Genomic DNA, 25,031 nt, shown 5'->3' with positions numbered 1-25,031 from the left:
ATTTGTTGTTTTTAAAGGGAACCTTAAGCAGGACCACACCCCATTCATAGGCAAAATAGGAATCTGCTTATAAGAACTGTATACCTAAAAATGTATCCTTCATATTTACCACAAATTATAAGTCCTAACAGTCATTATTTGAGTCATGTAGCTTCAATATCTTATAGAGCACAACCAATAAGAGTTCGTAGACAACTCCCCACCAAGGGAATGAGTTACCAGAAGATTTGGTAAATTTTAATGGGCCTTTCTTTAAAAGGTCCAGAGCACTTACTAGGGTTGTGAGACCTTAAGTTCTTGAGACTAAGGACAGTGAGTCCCCATAGGCATCACAATTTTTCTTAAATTGGCCCTGCACTTAATTTTCAGTTTTCCCTAGTAAAATATAAGGTCTTCTCTTCTGGGTAACCGTCTACTCTTGATCATTTTATTCCTTTAATAAATACAATGTTTAGAAATATCTTTAAGGACCCACTGGGTATATGTCCAACCCCACATTGCAGTTTCCATCCTGATAGCTATACTTAGACCCAGGGTTCCAAGTATAACTGAATGTATACACAACTCTCTTTTACGTTAAAGGCAGTAAACAAAAATGTGTTTTGCAAACGGATTCTTAAATACAGAGAACAAATTAGTGCTTGCTAGAGGGTTGTTTGGTGGGAGGATGGGTGAAATAGATAAAGGGGATTAACTGATCACGATGAACACTGAATCGTGTATAAAATTTTTGAATCAGGGTTGCCTGAGTGGCTCAGTCAGTTGAGCATCTGACTCTTGATTTCAGCTCAGGTCATGATCAAGGCTGTGGGATCGAGCCTTGTATTGGGCTCTGTGCTGAGCGTGGAGCCTGCTTAAGACTCACTTTGTCTGTCTGTCTCTCCTTCTGCCCCTCTCCCTGCTTGTGCTCTCTCTCTCTCAATAAAAGGAAAAAAATTATTAAATCATTATATCATACACCTGAAATTAATAGAACACTGTTAATTATACTGTAATAAAAATGCTTTCCAGAATTCATTAAGAAGTCAGAATACTTCCCATTTCCTTCCTTTTGCTCTTTATTCAGTTAGGCTCTCCCTGTTGACTATTCAGGACCAGTGTCACAGAGTCATTCCCTCTGTTTACAGCTGGGGGGCTTGGCCCATTTCTTCTGAATCTTGGATATTTTGGAGAAAAATAGAGTCTAAAAACTTATGCCTTTTCAGCTTCCCCTGTATAGAATGCTCATGTTCAAGAAAGGCCAGAGGTTTTGGGAGGAAGCTGTCATTGCTTCTGGTGCAAGGGGAAATGGAGCTAGACATTTCATTCTCAGCTTTATCTCATTGTCTTCAAGTGACAATTTTGCGCTCTCTGTAGCCATTTCCATCCTCTTGTTGCTTTTCTTGTCTTTTGTTCAGTTTATCATGACATAAGGGTTTTTGTTCTTTTTAGTTCCAGTATAGGTAACATAGAGTGTTATATTAGTTTCAGGTGTACAATTTAGTGATTCAACAATTTGATATATCATTCACTACTTATCACAACAGTTGCACTCCTTAATTCCCATTACCGATTTCATCCATCCTCCCAACCAGCTTCCCTCTGATAATCATCAGTTTCTTTTCTGTAGTTGAGTCTGTTTCTTGATTTGTCTCTGTCTTATTCTCTCTCTGCCTTTTTTCCTTTGCATGTTTGTTTTGTTTCTTAAATTCCTCTTATGAGTGAAATCGTATGGTATTTGTCTTTTTCTGGCTCACATATTTCCCTTAGCATTATACTCTGTAGCTCCATGCATGTCATTGCAAATGGCAGGATTTCATTTTTTTATGGCTGAATTATTTTCCATTGTATATTTAAATTAAAAATTTTAAATTTATAAAAATGGATGGAAGACATTAACAGACATTTCTCCAAAGAAGACATCTAGATACCAGACAGACACATGAAAAGATGCTCAACATCACTCATCATCAGGGAAATACAAATGAGAATGACAGTGAAATATCACCTCACATGAGTCAGAATGGATAAAATCAAAACCACAAGAAATAACAAGTATTGATGAGGATGTGGAGAAAAAGGAACAAAGGTGCCCTGTTGATCAGAATGCAAACTGATGTAGGCACTCTGGAAAACAGTATGGAGTGTCCTCAGAAACTTAAAATAGGAATTACTCTATGATCCAGTAATTGTGCTATTGGGTATTTACCCCCAAATTACAGAAACACTCATTGAAAGTGATACATATACCCCTGTGCTTATAGCAGCATTATGCACAATAGCCAAGATGTGGAAGCAGCCCAAGTGTCCATTGATCAATAATGGATAGAGAAGTCAGAATACTTTTGAAAGGGAAGTTTGCTCAAGTTAAACAAACCCAGTTGTCTTTGTTGCCCTTTCTGTCCCCTAAGTTTGAACTAATGAAAAACAAATGCTCCTATACTCTTTGAGTCTCCTATCTTTCTATTGATTGTTTTGTAGTTTTTTGTATCCTATTACTTGATTTCTACCTCATTTTATTTTTGTTCTCATAGGCCATATAAACATCATAACCAGCATGTTCCTGATATCACTGGGTTCATCATTATTATTTGTTTTTATGTGTAGAAATATCCACCTTCTCTCAGTCTTTGTAATTTAAAGAAATGTTGCCTATCTCAAAGATAATTTTTTCCATGATAATGTGGTCATATATGTCTTCTTGTGTTGATCTATTTTCTCCTCTTCTTAGTAATTATTTACATTAGAGCAAATATTTGGTAGTGGTATAAAGTTTATATATAAAATTAATTGGCATTTTATATGTTCCTTTAAGAAATGTTTGATTATTTTAATTTACATTTACTTAATAGATTTTTTTTCCTACTCTTCTTGTTGTCAAACTTGCAGACTATTCTTGGTGCCATGAGGAATGCAGTCAAACACAGAACTTCTATTTTCATTGCACACAGATTGTCAACAGTGGTTGATGCAGATGAAATCATTGTCTTGAACCAGGTAAGAGATTTATTTTCAAAGTTTAGTATGTGGAGGACTTTTGAGAAGATGGCAGAATAGGAAGATCCTGAGCCTACCTGGTCCCACAGACACACATAGATAGCCACATGAGTGCAACTAACACGGAAAACACCTGGAAGGCTGTCAGAACACACTCTGCACAGTTTATTGCAGAGAGAAGGCCACATTGAAAAGGGTAGGAAGGACAGGCACAGTCTGGAACCAAAATCCCACTGAGACTAACCATGAACAGAAGGAACACCACAAGCAGGGAAAAGGGGGAGGACCCCAGGCAAGGGGAATATACACTGGAAAGACAGATCCCCATAACATTAGGCTTTGACATTTGTAACAACGTGGATGGAACTAGTGGGTATTATGCTAAGTGAAATAAGTCAGGCAAAGAAAGATATAATATGTTTTCATCCATATGGGGATCTTGAGAAACTTAACAGAAGACCATGGAGGAAGGAAAGGGGAGATAAAAGTTATAGAGAGGGAGGGAGGCAAACCACAAGAGACTTTTAAAGACTGAGAACAGGGGCGCCTGGGTGGCTCAGTCGAGTGTCCAGCTTCAGCTCAGGTCATGATCTCAGTTTGTGGGTTCGAGCGCCGCGTTGGGCTCTGTGCTGACAGCTCAGAGCCTGGAGCCTGCTTCTGATTCTGTGTCTCCCTCTCTCTCTGCCCCTCCCCTGTTCATGCTCTGTTTCTCTCTGTCTCAATAATAAACATTAAAAAAAAAGACTGAGAACAAATTGGGGCTTGATGTGGGGGTGGAGAGGGGAAGGAGGGTGATGGGCATTGAGGAAGGCACTTGTTGAGATGAGCACTGGGTGTTGTATGGAAACCAATTTGACTATAAATTATATTAAAAATTAGGCTTTGAAAACCCATGGGGCTTAACTTTGTGAGTTTTGACAAACATTGGGACTTAATGCCAGCTTCTTCAAATATTAGCAGGCTTAGCTGAGGGAGGCCCACAGAGCAATAAGAAATGATGTCGTTGGCTTTAAAGAGCCAGCATAACAAACAAACAAACAAAAAACCCACCAAGATATAGCATAGAAGCACCACTTCGAAAAGTGCATGGGATATAAATGAAGGACATTTATTTACTAATCTCAGAATGTGTGCTGGAGAAGCAGGGATCTTTAGGAGATTTCTGTAAGAACAAAAGAGCTGTTGGGTAGCATTTTCCCCCATCCCACTTCCCTGTCTAGATAGCCATGCAGTTGCAGGAACCAGTAGGAACAATCTACCTATCTTGCTAACACAACGTACACTATGTCCTGCATTCTGGATATCCACCCCACTTAGCAAGCATCCCTCTAAAGCAGCTCCTGCCAAGATATATCCTGCAAGTAGCTCTGACAGGGACCTGCACCACTCCAAAGCGACTACTGTCCTGGGGAGAGAAGTAGATAAGCACACACAGCGGTGCAACTGCAGCAATGTCAGACAGACTGGGCTAGCATCTAGTCTAACTGTTGGCTCTGCCCACCAACAAAAACCTCTCAGGGAAAGGCAGGTCGACCCGGCTTTCAGGTTGACCCTGAAGGTCGATGCTGCAGCCCTAATAAATGGATGGGGGCTATCTCTCCAAATCATCTGGTTTGATTGTAGGCCCTGCCTACTACTGAAAGCCTGTCAGAAGACAACAGAGAGAGCACCCTGCTATTTAGTATGATGGCAGCCCAGGCAGAGAGGCTGAATTACAAGCCTGTAGTAGCCCTAGACTCTTTTCTTAATAGCACAGGGACCAAACCCTGCCTGGTATGCTCATGACTAGGCAAACACAGCTACAACAGTAGGGTGCATACTATCCATTAGGAGATACTCCTGAAGCTTCTGGTTCTGGTGAACAGTGGACATTATGCTATACGACACCCACAGGACCTCTTCTTCATTAGGGCACCCCTTTCAAGATCAGAGACTTAGCTTACTTTCCTAATACATAGAAACAAGCACAAAAAGTTGGGCAAAATGAGGAAACAGAGAAATATGCCCCAGGTGAGAGAATGGGAAAAAACTAAAGCAAAAGAACTAAATGAAATAGAGATGAGCAATATGCCTGATAAAGAATTCAAATAATCATAAAGATACTCAGTGGACTAGACAAAAGAGTGGAGAATCTCAATGAACATTTAACAAAGAGATAGAAAATATAGAAAACCAATCAGGGATGAAGAACTTCATAACTAAAATTAAAAATACACTAGAGGGGATCAATAGCACATGAGAGGAAACAGAAGAATGGACCAGTGAGCTAGTAAACAGAGTGATGGAAAGAAACCAAGCTGAATAGCAAAAAAAAAAAAAAAAAAAGATTAAGGGAACCCAGTGATATCACTAAGCATTACAACATTCACATGACAGCAATCCTAGAAGGAGGAGAGAGAAGAGCACAGAAAATGTATTTGAAGAAATAAATAGCTGAAAACTTCCCTAACTTGGGGAAACAGACATCCAGATTCTGAAGGCACACAAAACCCACAACAAAATCAACCCATTGAGGTCCACACTAAGACACATAACAATTAAAATGGCAAAATGTAGTGATAGAGAATATTGAAGGTATCAAGAGAAAAAAAGAAAAACGTTATATTCAAGGGAAATCCCACAAGGCTTTCACCTCATTTTTCAGCAGAAACTTTGCAGGCCAAAATAGCATGGTATATTCAGAGTACTGACAGAAAAATAATCTGTAACCAAGAATACTCCACTCAGCAAGGCTATCTTCAGAATACAAGTATAGATAAAGAGTTTCCCAGGCAAATAAAAGTTAAAGGACTTTATTACCATTAAACCAGCCTTCAAGAAAAATTAAAAGGAATTCTTTGACTAAAAAGAAAAGGCCATAATCAGGAGTAAGAAAATTATGAAAGGAAGAAAGCTCACAGGTAAATGCAAACATGATAAAAGTAATATATTAATCATTTATAAAACCTTATGACAAGTAAAGTACAAAAACAGTTAAGTCAATGATATCTATAAAAATTAGGTCAAGAGATTCACAAAATAAAAGGATGTAAAGTATGACATATATATGGAACATGGGGCAAGTAAAATTTTAGTACATTTAAAATGACTTCAAAGTTAACTGACCATCAACATAACATAGACTCCAGATGCATAAAATATATGTGAACCTAATGGTAACCACAAATCAAAAACCTGTGGTAGATACACAAAAAGTAAAGAAAGTAATTGAAGCATGATACTAGAGAAAGCTATCAAATCACAAGGGAAGAAAGTAAACATGGAAAAAAAGAAAACTACAAAAACAAACCATAAAACAAGTTACAAAATGGCAATAATAACATACCATTTATTAATTACTTTGAATGTAAATGGACTAAATGTTCCAATCAGAAGACATAAGATCACTGAATGGATAAAAAATAAATGCCCCGTCTAAACATTACCAACAGGTAACCCAGGTCAAACCTAAGGACACATGGAGATTGAAAGGTTGGAAAAACATTCGCCTTGTAAATGGAAGTGAAATGACAGCCAGGAGAGCAATACTTGTATTGGACAACACAGGCACTAAAACAAAGATTATAATTAGAGAGAAGGACACTACATAATGATAAAGGGAAAAATCCAACAAGAAGATAAAATAGTTGTAAATATTTATGCACCCAACATGGGAGATCCAAAAACATAAAGCATGTGTTAACAGGCATAAAGGAAGAAATTAATACAATAATAATAATTGAATTTAACACCCCACTTATATTAATGGATATTTCATGCAGAAAGAAAATTAAGGAAACTAACTTTGGATAGCATATTGATTGAGATGAAACTACGTCATTTATATTCATAACATTCCATCAAAAAGCACATTAATTTCAAGTGCACATAGAACATTCTCCAGAATAGATCATGTGTTAGGGCACAAAACAACTATCTATGCATTTAAGAACATAAAACCATATCAAGCATCTTTTCCATAAAGATGATGTGAAACCAAAAAACTTAATTGCAGGAAAAATATGGGGAAAAAAACCCCAAAGCTAAGCAACATGATACTAACCAATGGGTTGACAAAGAAAGAAAAAAATGAAAAAAACACATGGAGACAAAATGAAAACATAATAGCTCAAATTCTTTGGGATGCAGCAAAACTGTTCTGAGGTAAGATTATACCAATATAGGCCTATCTCAAGAAAGAATAAAAATCTCAAATAAATAATCTAGCCTTACACTTAATGGAGCTAGAAATAAAGGAACAAAGGTCAAAGCCACTAGACAGAAGGAAATAGTAAAGATTAGAGCAAAAGTAAATGAAATAGAGACTTAAAAAAATAAAAGATCAATAAAACCAGGAGCTGGTTATTTGAAAAAAATATCAACAAAGTTGATAAACCTTTAGCCAGACTTATCAAAAAAGAGAGGGAGAAAGGACTCAAGATCAGAAATTAAGGAGAAGAAATAACAACTGACACCACTGAAATACAAAGGATAATTATAGGAGAATACTATGAAAAACTATATGCCAACAATTTGAACAACTAGAAGACATAGATAAATTATATAAAACTTTTCAAAACTGAATCAGGACATAAAAGAGAATTTGAACAGACCAGTTACTAGCAATGATAGTGAATCCATCATTTAAAAACTCCTAACAAAGAAAAATCGACACCACATGGTTTCACAGGTGAATTCTATCTACCAAACATTTAAATAAAAGTTAATACCTATTCTCAAACAATACTAAAACTTAGAAGCGAAAGTAGAGCTTCCAAATTTATTCTATGAGGCCAGCATTATCTTGATACCAAAGGCACATAAAGACATCCCAAAAAAGTGAACTACAGGTTAATATCTATGATGAACATAGATGGAAAAATCCTCAACCAAACATTAGCAGACTGAATTCAACAATACTTCTAAAAAAATCATTCACCACAATCAAGTGATTATTCTCAAGATGCAAGGGTGGTTCAGTGTTTCTAAGCCAATCAATATAATACATCATATCAACAAGAGAAAGGGAAAAATCCATATAATATCAATAGATGCAGAAAAATCATCTGACAAAATGCAACATCCATTCATGGTAAAAATTCTCAGCAAAGTACATTTAAGGAGAGCATACCTGGAGGTGCCTGGGTGGCTCATTCGGTTAAGTCTCTGACTCTCAACTTCAGAGCAGGTCATGATCTCACGGTTGTGAGTGAGATCAGTCATCGTGTGAGCTCCACACTGAGCATGGAGCCTACTTAAGGATTCTCTCTCTCTCCGTCTCTTCCTCTCCTATGCTTGCATGTGTGCACACATTGTCTCTCTCTCAAAGTAAGTTTTTTTTTTTTAAAAGAACATAACTCATCATAACCAGGCCATATATGGGAAACCTACATCTAACATCATAGTTAATGGTGAAAAACTGAGAGCTTTTCCTCTTAAGATCAGGAACAAGACAAGGATGTCCACTCTAACTTTTATTTAACATAGTACTACAAATCCTATTTGAAGCAATCAGACAAGAAGTAGAATTAAAAGCCATCCAAATTGGTAAGGAAGAAGTAAAATTTTTCACTGAGAAATTCAGTGAGGTCAGTAAAGTCACAGGTTACAAATTAATGTACAGAAATATATTGTATTTTATATACTAATGAAGTAGGAGAAAGAAATTTAAAAAACAATCCATTTATAGTTGCATCAAAAGTAATAAGATACCTGTGGATAAATTTAAGGAGATAAAAGTTCTGTACCATGGAAACTATAAAACATTGATGAAAGAAATTGAAGATGACACAAATGGAAAGATATTTCATGTTCATAAATTAGAAGAATAAATATTGGAGAACTGTCCATACTACCCAAAGCAAACTAGTTTAATCCCTAGCAAAATACCACTAGCATTTTTCACAGAACTGTAACAAATAATCTTGAAATTTATATGAAACCAAAAAAGACCTCAGCGAAAGCAATCTTAAAAAAGAAGGACAAAGCAGGATGTATCACAATCCCTGATTTCAAGATATACTACAAAGCTGTAGTAATTAAAACAGTGTGGTATGGTACAGAAATAGATGCATAGATAAATGGAAGAGAATAGAGAGTCCAGAGATAAACTCACATTTATACGGTCAATTAATCTACAACAAAGGAGGCAAGAATATACAATGGGGAAAAGACAGTCTCTTCAACAAATAGTGCTAGGAGAACTGGACAGTTACATGCAAAAGAATGAAACCAGATCACTTTCTTTCAATAAACACAAAAATAAACTCAAAATGAATTAAAGACCTAAATGTGAGACCTGAAATCATAGAATTTCTAGAAGAAAACATGTGGTTTCATTGATGCTGGCTGCAGAAACATTTTTTAGGTCTTTTCAGGCAAGGGAGACAAAGACAAAGTTAGACTTTGTAAGTATACCAAAATAAAATGCTTTTGCATAGTGAAGGAAACCATCAACAGAATGACATGGCAACCTGCTGAATGGGAGAAGATATTTGTAAAATGATATATTTGACAAAGGCTTAACATCCACAATATATAAAGAAGTTATGCTACTCAACACCCAATAAACAATCTGATTTAAAATGGGCAGAGGACTTGAATTGACATTTTTCAAGAGAAAACATTCAAATGGCCAACAGACACATGCAAAGATGCTCACCATCACTCATCATCAGGGAAATGCAGATTAAAACCACTATGAGATATCACTTTATGTTTGTCAGAATGGCTAAAATCAAGCACACAAGAAATAAATGTTGATGACAATACAGAGAAAAAGGAACCCTCATGGACTATTGCTAGGAATGCAAATTGGTGCTGTCACTGTGTAAAACAGTATGAAGGTTCTTCAAAAATCTGAAAATATGTCATTCCACTATTGGGTATTTACCCAAAGAAACTTACTTTACCCGAATGGAACTGCTAACTCGAAAAGATATGTGCAACACTATGTTTATTGCCACATTATGTACAGTACCCAAACTCAAAAAGATATATGCACCCCTATGTTTATTGCCTCACTGTTTATACTACCAAAGATATGGAAACATTTCAAGTGTGAATAGGTGAATGGATAAGAAAGACTATTACTTGGCCATAAAAGAAGTGAAATCTTGCCATTTGCGACAACATGGATGAATATAGAGGGTGTAATACTAAGTGATAAAAGTCAGAGAAAAATGAATACCATACTATTTTACTCACGTGTGGAATTTAAACACAAACAACGATAAAGGGACACACAAAAAACAGACTCTTAAATACATAGAACCAACTGGTGGTTGTCAGGGGTGGTGTGGGAGGGGATGGGTGAAATAGATAAAGGGGAATAAGAGTACACTTGATGAGCACTGAGAAATGTATAGAATTGTTGAATCATTATATATATATATAATTGCTAGTGAATAACATTTATTGATAGTACTGTACAAGTGAATCATTCTATAATCTCAAACTGTTCTTTCTGATTTGGGAGTTTCTTTTCACATGTCTTTGAATATACCATGTTTTGTTTTGTTTTAATTTTTTTAATGTTTTTTATGTATTTCTTGAGAGAGAAACAGCATGAGCAGGGAAGGGTCAGAGAAAGAGGGAGTCACAGAATCTGAAGACAGGCTCCAGGCTCTCAGCTGGCTGTCAGCACAACACTGAAGCAGGACGCCTAACTGACTGAGCCACCCAGGCACCCCTACCATGTTTTTTTTTTTTTCAATTTATAGTTTATTGTCAAGTTGGTTTCCATATAACACCCAGTGCTCTTCTGCAAAAGAGCCCTCCTCCATGACCATTACCCCCGTTCTCCTTTCCCCCTCCGCCTTCACCCTCAGTTTGTTTTCAGGATTCAAGAGTCTGTCAAGATTTGGCTCCCTCCCTCTCCCTAACTCTTTTCCCCCTTCCCCTCCCCATGGTCCTCTGTTAGGATTCTCCTGTTAGACTTATGAGTGAAAGCATATGGTATCTGGCCTTCTCCGCCTGACTTATTTCGCTTAGCATGACACCCTTGAGGTCCATCCACATTGCTACAAATGGCCAGATTTCATTCTGTCATTGCCATGTAGTATTCCATTTTGTGTGTGTGTGTGTGTGTGTGTGTGTGTGTGTGTGTGTGTGTGTGTGTGTATACCACATCTTCTTGATCCATTCATCAGTGGATGGACATTTAGGCTCTTTCCATGATTTGGCTATTATTGACAGTGCTGCTATGAACATTGGGGTACATGTACCCTATGCATCAGTGCTTCTGTATCTCTTGGGTACATCCCAAGCATTTCTATTGCTGGGCTATAGGGGAGTTCTATTCATAGTATTTTGAGGAATCGCCACACTGTTTTCCAGAGAGTCTGTACCAGTTTACATTCCCACTGAGAGTGTAGGAGGGTGCCTATTTCTCCACATTTTCACCAGCGTCTGTAGTCTCATGATTTGTTCATTTTAGCCACTGTGATTGGCATGAGGTGGTATCTCAGTGTGGTTTTGATTTGTATTTCCCTGATGATGAGTGATGCTGAGCATCGTTTCATATGCCTGTTGACCATCAGGATGTCCTCTTTGGAGAAGTGTCGCTTCATGTCTTCTGCCCGTTTCTTCACTGGATTATTCATTTTTCAGGTGTGGGGTTTGGTGAGCTCCTTGTAGATTTTGGATACTACCTGTATCTGATATGTCATTTGCAACTATCTTTTCCCATTCTGTTGACTGCCTATTAGTTTTCTCGATTGTATCATTTGCAGTGCAGAAGCTTTTTATCTTAATGAGGTCCCAATAGTCCAGTTTGATTCTTGATTTCCTTGCCCTAGGGATGTGTCAAGTAGGCAATTGCTGCGGTTGAGGTCGAGGATGTTGCTTCCTACTTTCTCCTCTATGGTTTTGATGATTACCTGTCTCACATTTAGATCCTTCATCCATTTTCAGTTTCCTTTTGTGTATAGTATAAGAATGTGGTCTAGTTTCATTCCTCTGCATGTTGCTGTCCAGTTCTCCCAGCACCACCTGCTAAAGAGGCAGTCTTTTTTCCATTGCATACTCTTTCCTAATTTGTCAAAAATTAATTGGCCGTACATTTGTGGGCCCAGTTCTGGGTTCTCTATTCTATTCCATTGGTCTATGTGTCTGGTTTTGTGCCAATACCATACTGTCTTGATGATGACAGCTTTGTAGTAGAGGCGAAAGTCTGGGATTGTGATGCCTCCTGTTTTGGTTTTCTTCAATAGTACTTTGGCTATTCGGGATTTTCTGTGGTTCCATATGAATTTTAAGATAGTTTGTTCCAGCTTTGAGCAGAACGCTGGTGCAATTTTGATGGGGATTGCATTGAATGTGTAGATTGCTTTGGGTAGTAATGACATTTTCACAATGTTTATTCTTCCAATCCATGAACATGGAATATTTTTCCATTTCTTAGTGTCTTCTTCAATTTTTTTCTTAAGTTTTCTATAGTTTTCATCATATAGGTCTTTTACATCCTTGGTTAGGTTTACTACTAGGTATATTATGGTTTTTCGTGCAATTGTGAACGGGATCAGTTTCTTGATTTATCTTTCTGTTGCTTCATTATTGGTGTATAACAATGCTTCTGATTTCTGTATATTGATTTTGTACCCTGAGAGTTTGCTGAATGCATGGATCAGTTCCAGTCAGCTTCTGGTAGAGTCGGTTGGGTTTTCCATGTAGAAAATCATGTCATCTGCGAAAAGTGAAAGTTTGACTTTATCTTTGCCAATCATGATGCCTTTTATTTCCTTGTCTTGTTTGATTGCTGATGCTAGGACTTCCAGCACTATGGTAAACAACAGTGGTGAGGGTGGACATTCTTGTCGTGTTCCTGATCTCAGGGGCAAGGCTCTGTTTTTCCCCATTGAGGATGACATTAGGTATGTGCTCTTTCATAAATGGCTTTTATAGTGTTTAAGTAAGTTCCTTCTATCCCGACTTTCTCAAGGGTTTTTATTAAGAAATGGTGCTGTATTTTGTCAAATGCTTTTTCTGCATCTATTGACAGGATCATGATTTTTATCTTTACTTGTGTTAATGTGATGTATCACACTGATGGATTTGTGAATATTGAACCAGCCCTGTAACCCAGGAATGAATCCCACTTGATCATGATGGATAATTCTTTTTATATGCTGTTGAATTTGATTTGCCAGTATCTTGTTGAGGATTTTGCATCTGTATTCATTAAGGATATTGTCCTGTAATTCTCTTCTTTTGTTGGGTCTCTCTCTGGTTTGAGAAACAAAGTAATGCTAGCTTCATAGGATGACTTTAGAAGTTTTCCTTCTATTTCTATTTTTTGGAATAGTTTGAGAAGAATGGGTATGAGCTCTGCTTTAAGTGTCTGGTAGAATTCCCCTGGGTAGCCATGTGGCCCTTTGTTCTTACTCATTGGCAGATTTTTGGTAACTGATTCAATTTCTTCATTGTTTATGGGTCTGTTAAGATTTTTTCCCCTCCCGTTTGAATTTTGGTAGTGCATGTGCTTTTAGGAATTTGTCCATTTTTTCTAGATTGTCCAGGTTCTTGGCATATAATTTTCCATGGTAATCTTTGATCATTGCTTCTATTTCTGAGTGATTGATTGTAATAGATCCATTTTCATTCATGATTTTGTCCATTTGGGTGTTCTCTCTTTTCTTTCTGAGGAGTCTGGCTAGAGGTTTATCATTTTGTTTATTTTTTCAAAAAACTAACTCTTTGTTTCATTGATCTGCTCGATTGTTTTTTTTTTTGGGGGGGGCGTTCTATATTGTTTATTTCTGCTCCGACCTTTATTATTTCCTTTTTTCTGCTGGGTTTGGAGTGTTCTTGCTGCTACTCTTCTAGTTTCATTAGATGCGCTGTTAGCTTTTGAATTTGCACATTTTATAGTTTGTTGAAATAGGCCTGGATTTCAATATACTTTCCTCTTAGGACTGCCTTTGCTACATCCCATAGAGTTTGGAGTGTTGTATTTTCATTTTCATTTGTTTTTGTATATTTTTAAATTTCTTCTCTAATTGCCTGATTGGCCCTGTCAATCTTTAGTAGGGTGGTTTTTAACCTCCACATTTTTGGAGGTTTTCAGACTTTTTCCTATTGTTAATTTCAGTTTCATAGCATTGTGATCTGAAAGTGTGCATGGTATGATCTCAATTTGTTTATATTTATGGAGGGCTGCTTTATGTCCCAGCATGTGATCTCAGTGATTGAGCCATGTGCACTCGAGAAGAAGGTCAATGCCCTAACTTCAGGGTGCAGAGTTCTAAATATATGTATCAATCCGATCTGTTCCAATGTGTCATTCAGGTCCAGTGTTTCTTTAGTGATATTCTGTCTGGTTTGATCTATCCATTCCTGTCAGTGGAATATTAAAGTCCGCGGCAGTTAGCACATTCTCATCAATAAGATTGTTTATGTCTGTGATTAATTGTTTTATGTACTTGGGCCCTCCACAATTTGGCGCATAGATAGTTATAATTGTTAGCTCTTCCTGATGGAGAGACCCTGTAATTATTATATAATGTCCTTCTTCATCTCTTGTTACTGCCTTTAATTTAACGTCCAGTTTGTTCGATACAAATATGGCCACCCCGGCTTTCTTTTTACTTCCCGTCACATGATAGATATTTCTTCATCCCCTTGCTTTCAATCTGAAGGTGTCTTCAGGTCTAAAATAAGTCTCTTGTAGACAGTAAATAGATGGATTTTGTTTTTTTATCCCTTCTGCTACCCTGTGTCGTTTGATTAGAGCATTCAGTCCATTTACATTCAAGTTATTATTGAAAAATATGCATTTAGATTCATTGTGTTCTCTTTAGAGTTCATGCTTTTATTGGTGTCTCTGGTACCTTGTATTCCTTGTAACATTTCCCTCATAGAGTCCCTCTTAGGATTTCTTGTAGGGGTGGTTTGGTGGTGATGAATTCTGTCAATTTTTGTTTATTTGGGAACACCTTTATCTTTCCTTGTATTTTGAATGACAGGCTCGCTGTACAAAGGATTCTTGGCTGTATATTTTTTCTGTTCATCATATTGAAGATTTCCTGCTATTCGTTTCTGGCTTGCCATGTTTCAGTAGATAGGTCTGTGACTTCTCTGACAGGTTTCCTTTTGTATGTTAGGGCCCTTTTATCCCTACCTGCTTTTAGAATTCTCAATCTTTATATTTTGCCAGTTTCTCTATGATATGTCGTGCTGAAGGTCGAGTCAAGTTACGTCATGGTTTTTTTAAAATTTCTTTTTAACATTTATTCATTTTTTCAAGAGACAGAGAGAACAGATCTTGAGCTGGGGAGGGGCAGAGAGGGAGGGAGACAGAATCCAAATCATGCTTCAGGCTCTGAGCAGTCAGCACAGAGGAGCCTGACACAGGGCTCAAGTCACTGATTGTGAGATCATGACCTGAGCCGACGTCAGACACTCAACTGACTGAGCCACTCAGGTGCCCGTCACTTGACGTCTTAAGGGGGTTCTTTGCACCTTTTGGATTTCAATGTCTATTTCTTCCCCCAAATTCAGGAAGTTATTAGCTATAATTTGATGAAGCACCCCTTCAGGACCTTTTTCTCTTTCTTCTTCAGGAATTCCTATGATAAGGATCTTGTTCCATTTGATTGTTATCCCTCAGGTCTCCAATTCTCCTTTCATGCTCCTTTATCAGTTTCTCTTTCATTTTCTCAGCTTCCTCTTTTGCTTTAACTTTGTCTTCTAATTCACCTATTCACTTATTCTTATATCTGCCTCTTCTGTACACACAAGCAGTGCTCATCACAAGTGCCTTCCTTAATACCAATCACCCATTTAACCCAAACCCTCTCCCTTGTCCCCTCCAGCATCCCTGTTCTCTATAGTTACATCTGTTTTATGATTTGTCTCTCTTTTTTCCCCCTATGTTCATCTGTTTCGTTTCTTAAATTCCACTTGTGAGTTACTTCACTTAGCATAATACTTTCTAGCTCCATCCGTATTGTAAATGAGAAGGTTTCATTGATTTTGATGGCTATGTAATAGTCTGGTGTGCGTGTGTGTGTGTGTGTGTGTGTGTGCGTGCATATATTCCACATCTTCTTTATCCATTCATCAATTGATGGGCATTGGGGCTCTTTCCATGATTTGGCTATTGTTAATAATACTGTTATAAACATCAGGGTGCATGTATCCCTTTGAACCAGTATTTTTGTATCTTTTGGGTAAATGCCTAGTAATGCGACTCCTATATCGTAGGACATTTCTATTTTTAACTTTTTAAATATTTTAAAATGTTTATTTATTTTTGAGAGAGAGTGACCGAGCAGGGGAGGGGCAGAGAGAGAAGTGGACAGGGAATCTGAAGCAGGATCCAGGCTCTGAGCTGTCAGCACAGAGCCTGATGCAGGGCTTGAACCCACAGACCACAACATCATGACCTAAGCTGTAGGCGGACACTCAACCAACTGAGCCACCCAGGCGTCCCTATTTTTAACTTTTTGAGGCACCTCCATACTGTTTCCCTGAGTGGCTATGCCAATTTGCATCCCCATAAACAGTGTAACAGTGTACCCCTTTCTCCACATCTTTGACAACACCAATTGTTTAGCCATCCTGACAGGTGTGAGGTGATACCTCATTATAGGTTTGATTTGTACAAAGTTGAGCATCTTTTCATAGTTCTGTAGGCCATCTGTACATCTTTGGGAAAATGTCTCTTTATGTCTTTTGCTCATTTTTTAACTGGATTATTTGTGGGGTTTTTTGTTAAGTTTGATAAGTTCTTTATACATTTTGGATACTAACCCTTTCTCAGATATGTCATTTGAAAGTATCTTCTCCCATTCCAAATGGTGCCTTTTAGTTTTATTGATTGTTTCTTTCACAGTGCAGAAGCTTTTTGTCTAGACGAGGCCCAATAGTTAAATTTGTGCTTTTGTTTCCCTTGCTGCAGGAGACATATCTAGTAAGAAGTTGCTGTGGCTGATATCAAAGAGGTTAACTATCTGTGTTCTCCTCTAGGATTTTGATGTTTTCCTGTCTCAAATTTATGTATGCTATAACAAAGTGGACCGGTTTCATTCTTTTTCATGTTGCTGTCCCATTTTTCTTTGTTGAAGAGACTGTTCTTTTTCCCTTGGATGCTCTTGCCTATTTTGTTGAAGGTGGTTGACCACACAGCTGTGGGTCCATTTCTGGGTTTTCTGTTGTGTTCCATTGATCTGTGTGTCTGGTTTTGAGCCAGTAACATTCCTGTTTTGATCACTGCTGTTTTGTAATATAATTTGATGTTCAACATTTTGATACCTCCAGCATTGCTTTTCTTTTTCAGGTTTGCTTTGGCTATTTGGGATATTTTATGGTTCCATACAGATTTTAGGTGTTTTTGTTATAGTTCTGTGAAAAATGATGCTGATATTTTGATAGGGATTGAATTAAGTGTAGAGATTGCTTTGGGTAATATAGACATTTTAACAATATTTGTTCTTCCAGTTTGTGAGCATGGAATGTCTTTCCATTTTTTGGTGTCATCTTCCATTTCTTTGACTAATGTTTTATAGTTTTCAGAGTACCAGATCTTTTGCTTCTTTGTTTAGATTTATTCCTATGTGTCCTATGGGTTTTGGCACCATTATAAATTGGATTCATTCCTGATTTCTTTTCTCTGCTACTTCATTATTGGTGTGTAGAAGTGCAACAGATACCTGTATCTCAAATTTTTTATCCTGTGACTTGACTGAGTTGGTGTACCAGTGTTAGCAGTTTTTTTGGTGGAATCTTTTGTGTTTTCTGCAAGTATCATGTCATCTGCAAATAGTGAACGTTTGACTTCTTTCCTTGCCATTTTGGATGCCCTTTATTTCCTTTTCTAGTCTGTTTGCTGAGACTAGGATAGGACATCCAAGTACTATGTTAAATAACATTGGTGTCGACATCCCTATCTTGTTCCTGAATGTGGAGGTAATGCTATCAGTTGTTCCCTATTGAGGATGACATTAGCTGTGGGGTTTTTGTGTATGACCTTTTTGATGTTGAGGTATGTTCCCTCTATCCCTCCTTTGTTGAAGGTTTTTATCAAAAATTGATGCTGTACTTTGTCAAATGCTTTTTCTACATCTATTGAAAGGATCATATGATTCTTATTTATTTTATTAATGGGGTATATCACATTGACTAATTTGGGAATACTGAGCCATGCTTGCACCCAGGAATAAATCCCACATGATCATGGTAAATGATTCCTTTAATGTGCTGTTGAATTCAATTTGCTAGCATTTTGTTGAGGATTTTGGCATCCATGTTCATCAGGGATATTGGCTTATAGTTTTCTTTTTTAGTCAAGACTTTGGTTTTGGAATCAGAGTAATGCTGGCCTCACAGAATGAGTTTGAAAGTTTTCTTTCTGTTTCTACTTTTTGGAATAGTTTAAGAAGAACTACTGATTTCTTCTTTAAAGGCTTGGCAGATTTCCCCTGTGAAACCATCTGAAGCTGGACTTTCGTTTGTTGGGGTATTTTGATTACTGATTCAATTTCTTTGCTGGTTATCAGCCTATCCGAGTTTTCTGTTTGCTCCTGTTTCAGTTTTTGGTAGTTTATATGTTTCTAGGAACTTACCCATTTTTTCCAGATTGCCCAATTTGTTGTCATAAAATTTTTCATAATATTATCTTATAATTGTTTGTGTTTCTGTGGTGTTGGTTGTGATCTCTCCTCTTTCATTTGTGATTTTATTCACTTGGGTCCTTTTGTTTTCCTTTTTCATACATCTGGCTGGGGAGGGAACCAATTTTATTTTTTTCAAAGAACTATTTCCTGGTTTGATCTGATCTGCTGGGTTTTTTGTTTGTTTGTTTTTTGTTTCTATGTTATTTATTTCTGCTCTAATCACTATTATTTCCCTTCTTCTGCTGGCTTTAGGCTTCATTTGTTGTTATTTTTCTACCTCTTTTAGGTAGAGGTGTAAGATAGGGTTGTTTATTTAATATTTTCTTGTTTTTTGGGGTACCTGAGTGGCTCAGCTTCAGCTCCAGTAATGATCTCACAGTTCATGAGCTTGAGCCCCACATCAGGCTCTGCTGTGACAACCTGGAGTCTGCTTCAGATTCTGTGTCTCCCTCTCTCTCTGCCTCTCTCTCTCTCTCTCTCTCTCTCTCAAAAATAAGCAAACATTAAAAAAGATTGTTTTTGTTTCTTGAAGTGGACCTGTATTGCTATATACTCCCTCTTATGACCACTTTTGCTGCATCACAAATATTTTAGACTGTTGTATTTTCAGTTTCATTTGTTTCCATTTATATTTTTTATTTCTTCTTCTATTTCTTTGTTGACCCATTCATTGTTTAGTAGCATATTGTTTTGTCTCCATGTATTTGTGGCCTTTACAAATTTTTTTCTTATGGTTGATTTCAGCTTTTGTAGTGTTATGGTTGAAAATACCCATGGTATGATATGAATACTTTTGTACTTGTTGAGGACTGATTTGCAACGTAGTATGTAATGTATTCTGGAGAATGTCCCATGTGCACTTGAAATAATTGTGTATTCTGCTGCTTTAGGTTAAATTGTTCTGAATATATCTGTTAAGTCCATCTGGTCCAGGGTGTCATTCAAAGCCATTTGTTCCTTGTTGATTTTATGCTTAGATGATCTGTCCACTGCTGTGAGTGGGGTGTTAAAGTCCCCTACTGTTATTTTATTATTATCCATGAGATTGTTTATGTTTGCTATCATTTTATGTGTTTGGTTTCTACCATGTTGGGAGCATAAATATTTATAATTGTTAGATCTTTTTTTTTAAATAGTTTATTGTCAGATTGGTTTCCATATAACACCCAGTGCTCTTCCCCACAAGTGCCCTCCTCCATTACCACCGCCTCCCTTCCTCCTCCCCCTCCCCCTCCCCCTTCAACCCTCAGTTCATTTTCAGATCTTGTTGGATAGACACCTTTACTATGATATAATGTCATTCTTCATCTCTTTTTACAGTCTTTGGTTAAAAATCTAGTTTGATTCAGTTATTGCTACTCTGGCTTTCTTTTTTTGTAATTTTTTGATGTTTAGTTTTCAGAGACAGAGCACGAGCAGGGGAGGGGCAAAGAGACAGGGAGACAAAGAATCCATAGCCAACTCCACGTTCTGAGCTCTCAGTACAGAGCCCAACCTGGGGCTTAACTTCACAAACTGAGAGATCATGACCTGAGCTGAAGTCTGACTGACTGAGCCACCCAGGTACCCTCTGCCCCCACTTTCTTTTGATATCCATTTGCATGATAAATGTTTTTCCATTCTCCTCACTTTCAGTCTGAGGTTTTAGTTCTAAAATGATTCTCTTGCAGGCAACATATAGAGGGGGCTTGTTTCTTTACCCTTCTAATACCTTGTGTCTTTTGATTGGAGTATTTAGTCCATTATTATTCAGAGTAATTATTGATAGATTTGAATTCATTGATAGATATGAATTATTGATATTAACTTGTATTTTGTTGTTGTTTCTGGAGATTTTTTTCTTTTATAGCCCTTGTCACTTTAGGCCTTTCTTTCTCACTCTTTCCCCTTTAATATTTCTTCCAGGGCTGGTTTAGTGGTCATATACTCCCTTAGTGTTTGTCTAAGAAACCCTTTATCTCTCCTTCTATTCTGAATGAAAGCCTTGCTGGATAAGATATTCTTGGTTGCAGATTTTTCTCATTCAGCATGTTGAATATATCATGCCACTCCCTTTTTGCTTGCAAAGTTTCTGTGGAGAGATCTGCTAACCTTGTTTGTCTTCCCTTGTAAGTTAAGGACTTCTTTTTTCATGATGCTTTCAGGATTTTTTCCTTATATTTTACAAGTTTAACTACAATATGTCTTGTCATTTGCCTGCTTTTGTTGATTTTGATGGAATTCTGTGTCTCCTGGATTTGGAAGTCTGTTCTCCAGACTAGAGAAGTTTTCAGCTATAATTTCCTCAAACAAACCTTTTTCATCCTTTTCTCTCTTCTTCTGGCACTCCTATGCTGTAAATGCTATTATATTTCAAGGAGTCACCAAGTTCTATAAGTCTACTTCTGTGTGACCCAAGATTTTTCTTTCCCTCTTTTAATCTGCTTCCTTATTTTCCATAATTCTTTTTTCTGTATCACTTATTCATTCTACTGCTTCTTCTCTCCTTGTGGTCATTGCATCCAGTCAGTTTCAAATCTTGATTATTATATTTTTCATTTCGGCCTGATTGGTTTTAACATCTTTTATCTCTGCCTAATGAACTCTCTGGTGTCTTCTGTGTTGTCCGCTGGCTCTTTGTCCCCAGAGAGGCAATGCCACCTCTTTCAGATGGCTCCAAGAAAGGAGAGCATCTCAGGAGTTTCTCAGATCATGCTATTTTCCCCCAGGTTACCTGCCTGCCTTCACTACAGGAGCACTGCTGCATCCTCAGAGCTCTATACCAGCCACACCAAGGATCTCTAAAACTGTAATCTTTGAGCCCTACTGGTTGAAAAACCTCACCAAAGTCAGCCCCTTTCATTTTCCTAGTCAGTGGCTTTGAGGGAGTGTTTTTGTTGTGCGATCCCCTGTGCACTCCTCTCTCTCTCCACTCTTTCCACTCCACAGCACTTGTGATTCATTTCTACCTCCAACCTCATCTCCACACCTCATGCCTTCTACGACATGGCCTTCTCTCTTGATTTTTGCTCAGGTCATGATCCCAAGGTCATGGGATTGAGCCCCACATCAGGTTCCATGTGTATGTAATCCATGGGGAGTTTTGTGCCAATGAAGTGGTCCACATATACCAAGGTTGAGAACTACGTTCTTCATAATGAGGAATTTAAGTAGCTGAGCAAAATAGTTCTTTTTAAAATTGCCTAACTAGCAATAAAAGAGGAGCCTTAAATTAATTACTCAGATATGGGAACATATTTTAGTTATTTTGCTTAAGGGTATATTTGTAAAGGTCCTATAACCAGGAATACCAGTAGAAGTGACAGAATTCCTTTTGTCTCCCAGCATGTTTAACAGTAGCTGTCACGAGACAAATTAATTATAGATAAGAGTGTGGAATCTATACCAAATCTGTGCAATGTTAGGTTTAATATCCATTGTCAGCAAAAATAGCTACTGGAAGAAGTAAGCTTTTCTTGGAGAAATCTTTTTTATTTTAAAGTACACATAAGGATTTTAGGATATTGTTTTTAAATCCCTATAATAAATAACAGTGCTTTTGATTAAATATTTACCAATTATAATTGACTTTACATTTTTTCACCTTCCTTTTCTGCCCTTCAAAATGAAAAATAGAACATTAGAATTTTATTTCTTTTGTGAAGTGGTTTACAATATATAGGATTTCATAGCTTTTTGTTTGTTTTCTCGGCTAATAGCTTAACAGTGAAGAAATCATTCCTTCCTCAATTTTTTCTACTTGTACTATGGATGATGAATTGGGATAGGTATTTTAACAAATACTAATCCTTCAAAATCCTTAGTTAGAAAGTACTATGTATTTTCGGTTATTATGCTAGTTATATGACCTTTTTCTATGTTTCTCTTGCTTTCGGTTTTTAGGGTAAGATAGCTGAACGTGGTACCCACCATAGTTTGCTTGCTAACCCTGGCAGTATCTATTCGGAAATGTGGCACACACAGAGCAGTCGTGTACAGAACCATGATAACCCCAAATGGGATGCAAAGGAAGAGAATATGTCCAAAGAGGAGGAAAGGAAGAAACTACAAGAAGAAATTGTCAACAGTGTAAAAGGCTGTGGAAACTGTTCCTGCTAAGTTGCATGAGACTTTTTTTTTTTTTGACACATTTGCACTGAAGCAGAATTGTTTTATTTTTTAAAAAAATCATACATTCCCATTTTCTATAATCCTTCTTTTAGATAAGGTTTATTTGAAAAGAAATTTGAGTTTTTCATCTTTCACAATCTATTTAATGTGACATCTATATTTATCCCCAGATTATTTTCTTGTTACTGCCTTAGTTATACCCAAAACATAGTTTTTGTTACTATTTGACTTTACCCCATTTCCATTTTTGAGGCCTAATAGCCATTTGAGATCCATACCAGATTAATTATATTGGTTTCCAAATTTTAGTAGTTTTTTAAATCTCCTTTAAGCTGACAATTTAGATGGAAAGTATCCATTTCTTAAATAACAAAAGAGGGTAGTGTAAGTTCATAGCTTCTCTTCCTCCCTCCCCACTGAAATACTACAATGATAGATATCTATATTTGTGTTTTTTAAAAGTATTTGCCATTGTGTATGTTTTGGAAGAAAAACCTCTCTTAGTTCACATGTATTTAGGTAGAATGTTCTTCATCATTAAGCAGCATCTCTAGTCGTGGGAATTTTATTTTTTCATTAAAATAAGGCATTGGTTTTGTTTTGAACCAAAATTTATATCATTCTCTTTAAATACTTAAAACCGTGATATAATTTGAGAGTTGTCATTCTGGGAATGATCTAAAAAACTTAGGAAGTTAATTGCCTTTTCTATTTCCATCTTAACTATAGTTCTTTTGCTGTCTAAACTTATACAAAGAAACATCTAAATGGAATATATGCATGCACATATGTGTGTGTGTGCACATGCTCACACATGTAGATAAAGCAAAAACCACTTAAAAATTATTAATGACCTTTAGGTAAGTAGGAGAAGACTATGTGTATGTACTCTAGATGATCAGAACTTGAATCTGTGTTGACAGTTCAGAGTTTATTACAAGATTTTTCCCTTCCTTTTTTCAGTAATTTAATGAGTTCCTTTAAGTGTGACATAACAAGGAAGAACCCAAACAAAATAATCAAGTTTTACCTGCTACAAATAATTAATAAAATGTTGGTAAAAGTTCATTTAGAAGCTCCTCTCTTTTCCAATTTGAATAGCTTCTTTTCTTTTTGAAGAAGCTATTTTCTTTTCATATGATAGAGGTGGTCTCTTAACCATTCATAAACCAGTATTTTCAGCTAATGAAAATTTGAATTACCTGAAAGAAAAACACAAGTTATTGTAAGGGCCATTAAGTAAATCTTAAATATTTTTCTCTTAACTTCATCATATTAAAATGGTTCTATACAGTAAAATAATAGACAAAATGAAAGAAAAGCTTCCTAGGATGATTCACTAAGAAAATATCAGGAAAAGGGACATTTATTATAGCCTAATAATTTTACATTATAATATCATATATTCATGTAACATAATATAAAGTATAAATTTTTAAATCAGTGTTGAAACATAATATTTTTAATGGATTGAGATGAATAAGCTACAGTTTTAGAATATGAGCTCTGAAAATGTAGCAAGATGATAGGGTTTTATTTCTTATATCTTTTTATTTTAAAGAATATGTATTTTCTTCCTAAGGGAATCCCTGATTACAACAATTAGGTTGAAACCAGGGTAATTTGGGAATCATAGAAACTGGGCCAAATGCCTTCCTGAAAGCTTTTAACGTAGAAATATCTTGGTGAGCAGATAAGCTCATTTGGAAATTTTTGAACAGTTCATGCCTAAGGGTCAGCAGTGAGAACCAACCAGAAAGAGGCCTTAAACTTTGGACAAACTCAAAGTATGCATTTACATTTCCTCTACAGGGATTTGCACCTGCAATACACCTTAAGATAAATATTTTACCTTTTCCCTTTAGATGTTGACAATTAGTGGTTTGTACAGATGGTTAGTTTAAAAATAAGTTTTCCTTTAAGGGCAAGTTACTTAAAGATTATATAATTTCTTGTTTTTGGATCACTTTGTCCATATTGCCATCTTGCTCTCATTCTCTTAGTTGCTGGATGTGTCTGAGTCGCAACTTTTGCCAATGTATATTCATAATTTATATATACCCTTGTAGCTTTATCATAGGATATTCTGTTGTGGATTAGTAGTTGAATGCTTTTAAATATATTTGCATTGGCAGTTTTCTTAAATTACGTAAAGTTCCTTCTCCCCCTGCTTTGAGTATAGAAATTTTGAATGTAAACTATAGTAAATGAAAATATTAAATAAGCAGGTTAAAACTGATTAGTAAGACAAAATTACTCAGAAAGGGAGGCTCTTTACCACAGTTTTATTGTTATAACAATTTGTGCAGATAATTATTACTAAATAAACTGTGATGTCTTTGTGACTAGAAA

At 36.6% G+C, this 25,031-nt stretch overlaps 1 protein-coding gene across 1 annotated transcript in view; it reads left to right on the top strand.

Moving 5' to 3' along the window:
- ABCB7 (ATP binding cassette subfamily B member 7) overlaps positions 1–25,031 on the top strand; it is a 167,263-nt gene extending 142,232 nt beyond the window's left edge. The window contains exons 15-16 of the mRNA XM_029929812.1: positions 2,869–2,976; positions 22,452–25,031. Of these exons, the coding sequence (XP_029785672.1) occupies positions 2,869–2,976; positions 22,452–22,667 (324 nt within the window). The 3' untranslated portion in view covers positions 22,668–25,031. The remainder of the gene's footprint in view (positions 1–2,868; positions 2,977–22,451) is intronic.

Source organism: Suricata suricatta, chromosome X (genome assembly GCF_006229205.1).
Source record: "Suricata suricatta isolate VVHF042 chromosome X, meerkat_22Aug2017_6uvM2_HiC, whole genome shotgun sequence".
Taxonomy (NCBI): domain Eukaryota; kingdom Metazoa; phylum Chordata; class Mammalia; order Carnivora; family Herpestidae; genus Suricata; species Suricata suricatta.
Note: the sequence above shows the minus strand (reverse complement) of the source record. Positions and strands in the feature narration are given on the sequence as shown.